This window comes from Vigna umbellata, chromosome 9 (genome assembly GCF_029865625.1).
Source record: "Vigna umbellata cultivar VRB3 chromosome 9, Vumbellata_1.0, whole genome shotgun sequence".
Taxonomy (NCBI): Eukaryota; Viridiplantae; Streptophyta; class Magnoliopsida; order Fabales; family Fabaceae; genus Vigna; species Vigna umbellata.
Genome location: NC_142173.1, coordinates 45088068 through 45095433, shown reverse-complemented (window position 1 = coordinate 45095433; position 7366 = coordinate 45088068). Strand labels below are relative to the sequence as shown.

Sequence of the window (7366 nt, the reverse complement as noted above, 5' to 3'; positions counted from 1 at the left end):
AGGCCACAACATCAGCACCTCTAGCAAGATCCGTTGTCATGCTTCCCGCATCCGCAATTATCCTCCCAGTGCTCACCAAAACCATGAAGCTCTCAAAGAACGCTTTTGTTGTTATGTGCCCGTTCGAGATGAGCTTGCCACCGTACCAAAAATCTAGGGCCCAAACGCAAGATGCAAGGCCTTGGGAGAATCCAAGCCCCATGCCAGCAAACCACGACTGCCGAATGTTCTCTCTGCTTGGACCCTCTTGGGCCGCTTCAAGCATTTTGAGAATCCGGTGCTGCGAAGAAAAGGCTGTGACGGTTCGGAGATTGGAAACCGCTTCTGATGCCAGTTTGCTGCTTTGTTGCTGGGCCTTCAGGGACATGTTGGACATGCTCTTGAGAAGGACACGCCTTGTGTAAAAGCAACCTATGATGATAGGTTGTACCGCTATCATAACAATGGAAAGCTTCCAGGAAATTATCAGACCCATTGTGTAAGCTGTTATCACCGCTGAAAATGTCTGTACCAGCAATGCCATTCTATCTCCCACTAGAGACCTTACCTGAATCAACACAACCAAATATCAAACATCAACACACGCTAGTCATGGATCCAATCACAACCACACTAACAACTACCAAGATCTTGTACGTAGCTGCCAAACTACCAACACTTATCGCACAAAAAGCTAAAGAACACGCTGAAAAACAAGCACGTGTGCTTGCATTAAAGCCGGTTTAGACGGCATGAAGCCACTATCAAATTATCTGGCGTACCCAAACAACGTACATAACTTTCCTCTGTTGTGACAGGAGCCACAATACCACCTTCAAAGCCTCGTAATCCTCTCTTTCATGCTGTTCATCACAGCATTTGATGTGACGATTTAAATATTTTGTATTGTTTTCTAATAGATGGCAATATATAATTAAATAGTAAAACAATCTCATAGGAAAAAAAATGAAAACTATTTTTTTTTACGTGCAATGAGATTTTTAGCAGTGGTAATGTTTATGTTATTTAAAACTAAATGTCCTCAGTTTACGCTTTTACTGTTAGTTAATATGTTAAAAAAGTTTGATCCTAAGAAAAATTGTTAAAATTGACAGTTTATACTGCAAAGTTCTAGTAAAAAATAAAGTATGTACGGATAGTTAACTGCAACTACAAAGTCTTCACTATGAATAAAAGAAAAAGGGTCAACCAAACGAAAAAGATGCCTGTCTTAAGAATATTATGGTAAGGAAAAGATGCTTTCATCGTAATATTATACTTGAAAGAATTACTTAAGGCAATTATGATAAGAAATATGGTCTCCGTTAATGATAAGTAGATAAAATGAAAGTGATTCCATTAAGTAAACTAGAATATATTGTATTTATTCTTAAGTTATTGTATATTCTTATCGAATGATTTAAAATAAATATTTATAATTTTAAATTTTACTATTGTGATGAAAATCACTTTCTTTCTTCGGTCGCTTCTTCTTGGCCCACGCCCAGTTTCCTCCTAGCGTTCTGGGAAAGGAAAATGCTATAGATTTTCCTATTGGCTATACTATTAGTTTTCTTTTCTATCACATTTTAGATTTTTTTCCTCCTTTCCATCTCTCTTTTCTACACTCAATTAGCACAATCCTAGATTCTTAAGGAAATATCTCAGTATCCTATTCTAAATTTGATGTATTCAATGAGTGACTAGTTGAACTAATTCCACTGTAGCAGAGTGAATAAAAATTATACTTGGAATATATAGTTATGTTTTTAGAAGTACCCTGGTTTGAAAGATAAAGAAAGGAAAGGAAAAATAAGGTAACGGAAAGTGAGGTGGAGCCGGGTCCTCCCTTTTCTTCAAAAGAAAAAGGGTACGGATAGGATGTAACCACAACTGAAGATATACCAATAGAGGTCCTCCATCTTTAATCCAGAAGATTTACCTTTTGTGAACCACATTCTCACCGACAACCATGGCGTTGCATGTAGAGAGATACATGCATTATAGCCTCATTTGTGAGAATTTATGGTACAAAACAATAAGACCTTAAATAGTACAAATTCCTTCATATCTTTTCTTCTCATGTTATACACCTCCCACTATCACTTTCACCATGAAAATAAGAAAAGAAAGAATAACTTAAGTTTGATATCTTTCGCTTTCCTGACACACAGAAAAAGGTTGTACTAGAATATTTTGAAAATATTTTTTCAAGTGAAAATTTTGATGATTGTTTGGTTAAAACAGATAAGTTACTGAACAACACGAATGCTGCTTTTAATATTTTTTTTTAAACTTAATTGTACACATATTTTTTTTTTTCTATCTTTCGCTCATCATATATCGCTCATAAAAGGTATTATTATTTATCAGGTGGGCTATGTATAGTTTTAAAATGAGAAATAAGATGGCATTTATTCGAGATCCTATTATTTTGACTCAGACAAGTGTGGGGTACTGATTAACAAGACTTCTTTTCTTAAACATATTTTATCATAGTCATTATGTTTCATCTTTTCTTATTATGGTGTTTGTTTTCCTAAGGCAAATGGTAAATGATTGATGTCATTATTCGTGAAAAGAAGAACTTAAAAACGTTAAAGCAGAAGAAATTGAAGAAACGGAGTCAAATGATTGATACCGTTATTAGAAAGTGTGAAAAGAAAAAGTTAGAAACGTTACGGCAGAAGTAATTAAGGAAATGGAAGCGGAAACTTACCACATTGGCGTCTTTGGCAAGCCTGGAACAGATGGCGCCACTGGAGTTTTCGTCCAAATCAAACCATCCAATTTCGAAAGTGAGGATTTTCGAAAGCACGGTCTCTCTGACCCTTTTGGTCAAGTATTCCCCCATGTAGGCGAAACAATAATGCTGCCCAACATTTGCAATGAAAGACACCACAAACAGGCCCAGAAAGGCGAACGAGTAGATCCTAGTCTTCCTCGCTATCTCCTCATGATCCGCGTGAAAATACAACAGTATCGTGGACCCCATAGTGAATGCGTAAACTGGCTGAACGGCACCGAACACCATCGCGTTTAAGCACCCCACAAGCACGTGTTTCCACTCGGGGAGACTCAGGGATACCAATCTGTGAAACGACGGCGCCGGTATCTTCTTCCCTTCCGCCACGTCCGTACCACTCCCACCAACTGGCCCCACCGGGAGCGCGTTTTCCATGTCTGTCGTGGATGACGTGCTCGTGACACTCCTTGGAGCAACGTTTTCCTCGCTTTCGGCTACTTTCTCTTTCTCCGTTTGTTGCTGGAGGCGGAAAGAGGAGGCGTAGGCGCTGGTGTCGTTTTCGAGGAGCTCGTCGTGCGAGCCCATCTCTATTACCTTTCCGCCCGCGACGACGACGATGAGGTCTGCGTTCTGGATAGTGGATAAACGGTGGGCGATGATGATAGCGGTGCAACCCGCGGCGGCGTTGTCCAGTGCCTGTTGGACGAGATGCTCGGATTCTGTGTCTAGCGCGCTTGTTGCTTCGTCCAGAAGTAGAATTCGCGGTTTCTTGATTATTGCCCTCGCAATCGCTATCCTCTGTTTCTGTCCCCCAGACATCTGAATTCCCCTCTCTCCCACCTGCAAGTGGAATCAAAAGCGTTATTTGATGTGCATATTGTTCATAAGGTTATGTTTCATAAATTTCTTCTTATAGTAAGAAAAAAATAGATAAATCATAAATTAAAATTAAGTAATACTATTGTAAATTCGCTCGCTCAGGAGTTTCTTTAAAATTTTCTTTTTACTAATATATAAATTAATTTTTATTTTATTTTCTAAAAGCGATCTATAGTAAATGAAAGCTTTGACTAAAAGTCACTGCAAAATATTGAAAAAAAGGTTTTCTTTTTTATTTGAAAAATGCTAAAAGTGTTTGTATTAGATTTCTTTATTAAAATTAAGGTTTAATAGCCAATTTAGTCCTCACTTTGGTTGAAAAATCTCAATTTAGTCCCTCGTTATAAAAGTGTTTTGAATTAGTCCTAGCTTTTAAAATAGTGGGTCAGATTGGTCATTTCTGTTAAATATAAGTTAACAAAATTAATGGATGATGATGTGACACAACTTAAAGCTAACGAGGGACCAATCTAACACATCAGCTTTAAGCTGTGTCACATCATCATCCATTAATTTCGTTAACTTATATTTAACGAAAGGGACCAATCTGACCCAGTATTCTAAAAGTTAGGACTAATGTAAAACACTTTTATAGCGAGGGACTAAATTGAGATTTTTCAACCAAAGTGAGGACTAAATTGGCTATTAAACCTAAAATTGAAGTGAGAGAGACGCGAGAGGGAGAAGGAAAATGTAAAATAGGATACATGATATAGTATAGCATAGGTAGGTAGTAGATTAGATGGAGGAGCCGCTTTAGCATTTATTACGTGAAGGGCGAAGAGAGAGGGATGAATGATGAATGAGTTGATAAGATAAGTGGGTGAGTAGGGAGAGCAGAGGTATGATAGGAAGAGAATAGGTATGACCTGTGTTTGGTAACCGTGAGGCAGAAGCGAGATGAAATCATGAGCATGCGCAGCTTTTGCAGCCTCAATAACTTGGTCCTCCGTGGCATCCTCTCTGCCGAAAAGTATGTTCTCTTTAATGGTTGTGGCGAACAGAGCAGGCTCCTGGCTCACCAACCCCATCTGCGAACGCAACCATTTGACCTGCAACTTCTGAATCCCTACCCCATCCAAACGCACCTCTCCTCCCATTGGGTCATAGAACCTCTGCAAAAGCGCTATCACCGTCGACTTCCCCGACCCACTCTCCCCAACCAACGCCACTCTCTTCCCTGCCGGAATTCTCACACTCAACCCGTTCAATACTGGACTCTCTAGTCTCGACGGGTACACAAATTCCACCCTGTCAAATTCAACTTCCCCGTTAACTCTCTCCAGAATCTCCCCTTCCTCGCTCTCAGAATCAATCCTCGGAACCCTCTTTATCACCTGCTTTATACGCTCCGCCGCCGCACCCGCCTCCGAAAAGAACTTCACATTCGCTAAAGCCGCTCCCAGTCCCCTTTTTCACAAACAGAAAATTAATTAACCTTCATTCCAATATTTCACTATAAAACAAATTCATAATACAGACAAGACAATAGTATTCATTACGATAATGATAATAATGTTATTATATAATAAATATAATAGGGGTGGTAATTAATGCTTACAATCCACCAACAGCTATTGCTGCTCCAACGGCGAAAACTGTCCCTCCTTTGACGCCATGATAAATAACGAGTCTGCTGCCGTAATAGGACATGAAAGACCAAATGGCGAAAACGACGCCGTTGCTACCAATGGCTAAGCCTTTTGCCCAGCCTTGCTTCAGGCCCAACTTCACCGTCCCTTGAAGCGCGTTTGAGAAAGTGTTCAAGGTCTGGCTTTCCCCAACGAAGGAATAAACGGTTCTGATTGATGAAATTGCTTGTTCCACAACTGTTCCTGCTTCATTATACTCATCTCTGATTTTACTAGACAACCCCAACAAGGTCTTGCCGTAAATTAAACCCGGGATCACCAGAAGAACCACGAAAGGAAACCCCACAATGGCCAGCCTCCACAACATTGCAAACGCCGCTATGTAGCTCCCAACGAACAACGAAATGTTCATCAAGAAATTCGGAACCTGTAACACATGTGTGTGATTGGTTATAAGAACAATTACGAGCTTTCACTTAAGATTATCTTTTTTTGGTAACTATAATGAAACACAACAGCGTACTTTTTCACTGAGAACATCTTGAATTACGAGGCTGTCGTTGGAGACGCTGGTAATGATCTCTGACGTGCTTGTGACATGCATATCGAAGTACGCGATATCTTGTCGAAGCACTGCTTTCAGATACCTGAATCTCATTCTCGCTGCCTGTCTTTCGCTTGTTCTCGTCCAACAGTAACCCTCTGGAAAAAAAAAGTTGCAAAGTATAATAATAGTTAAAGAAAAAAGGATGCAACTATATCATCACTTTAATTTGCGTGGCCTAAACGGAAAGAGAAAAAGGAAAAGCAAAATCATTGCGAACCAAAACTCACCGAGGAAGCAAACGGCAAAAGAGCAAACAGCTAAATATAACCACGCCACTGCATTCTGCATCACAAGCAAAGCCTAAACAGTTAGCAAGCTTCCCTCATGTTATACTCTTTTCATGTGATTTAAGTAGAGAACTTATTAAGACAGTTTAAGAGTTTCACGTGTTCATGTCTTCAATTAATTTTACATGACACTCAACTAGGTATGTTGATGAGATTAATTGAGATCACGGTGATTAGTGAACATATAAAAATTTCTTGTGTGTATAGAGAGAGATAGAATTGAACCTTGTCGATGTTATGGATGAAGGCGTTCCCTTGCATGTTGGATGAACTCCCAATGTTATTCATCATGCGACTACTGATAAACAACACTAGAGGGGTGGCAAAGCCTTCCCCAACAGCCCCAAGTGTACCTAAAATCATTAAAAACAAATCTTTACCATCGGCATGCATGAAAATGGACCCAAACCCATAGGACTCGTTTTTCATCTTCTTCTTTCTCTCCTGGCTAACCATAGCTACTACACTTTTCTGATTCCTAACCATTTTTAGACACGCTTTTTCTTGATAAACAAACAACAGTGAGATTCGGAGACCCACTTCTGTAGTTAATGGAGCACGGTTTCTCGGCCTTCTTGGCTTGCCTCCAAAACCAGCTTTCCTTTAATTACCTTGAGCTATGTTGTTGCGACATTCTGGTGAATTTATAGGAATCAGTGTGGGTTAAAGGGTGGTGGGGCAAAACTTATAGGGACCAGAATAGCTAGGGTCAGGGTTGGGGAATTCTTAATAGCATGTGGAGGGGTTTATTGTGTTGTTGAGGATGGAGGAACATGTGATGTGAGGAGGAGAATTAGCTCCTGTTTGACTTTATAATTATCACACTGCTAAAGCATCGGGACTTTTCTCATAGCCATAAATATATAATTCTACTTTTATTAAAGCATTTTTCTCATCTTATACCACTTTCAAAATTATTTCTTGAGATATGCCACTTTTACTGCTTTTTGCTGACACGATTCTTTCTTTTTTGATAAAGGATCGGTGAATTTTGGCCACTTTCTTTTTCTATATTGAATGCGCTATTTAATTTATATTAGATAACCGTTGATCTGACATTTGTTATCAAAAGAATCCTTTAAGACTAAGCTTAATAAGAACAGTGTGGAATTGCCTCTAAAAACTGCCATTTTAAAGTATGTACATGTTCTCTTAGTAGTCATAAATTTTCAGTTAGGCCAATTTAAGTTTACTTTTCTCAATGCGAATTATCACTTAATGTGTAACATATATTTGTATGCATGCACATATATTCACTTACTTAAAACTAAAAATA

At 39.0% G+C, this 7366-nt stretch overlaps 1 protein-coding gene across 1 annotated transcript in view; it reads right to left on the bottom strand.

Annotated features, from left to right (window-relative positions):
* The window catches only part of LOC148193669 (ABC transporter B family member 15-like), a 21180-nt gene extending 14312 nt beyond the window's left edge, over positions 1-6868 (bottom strand). The window contains exons 1-7 of the mRNA XM_088099481.1: positions 6316-6868; positions 6031-6085; positions 5720-5898; positions 5166-5623; positions 4474-5014; positions 2699-3565; positions 8-547 (exon numbers count right to left, since the gene is read on the bottom strand). Coding sequence (XP_087955607.1) covers positions 8-547; positions 2699-3565; positions 4474-5014; positions 5166-5623; positions 5720-5898; positions 6031-6085; positions 6316-6576 — 2901 coding nt within the window. The 5' untranslated portion in view covers positions 6577-6868. The remainder of the gene's footprint in view (positions 1-7; positions 548-2698; positions 3566-4473; positions 5015-5165; positions 5624-5719; positions 5899-6030; positions 6086-6315) is intronic.
* Positions 6869-7366: the final 498 nt, after the last annotated feature.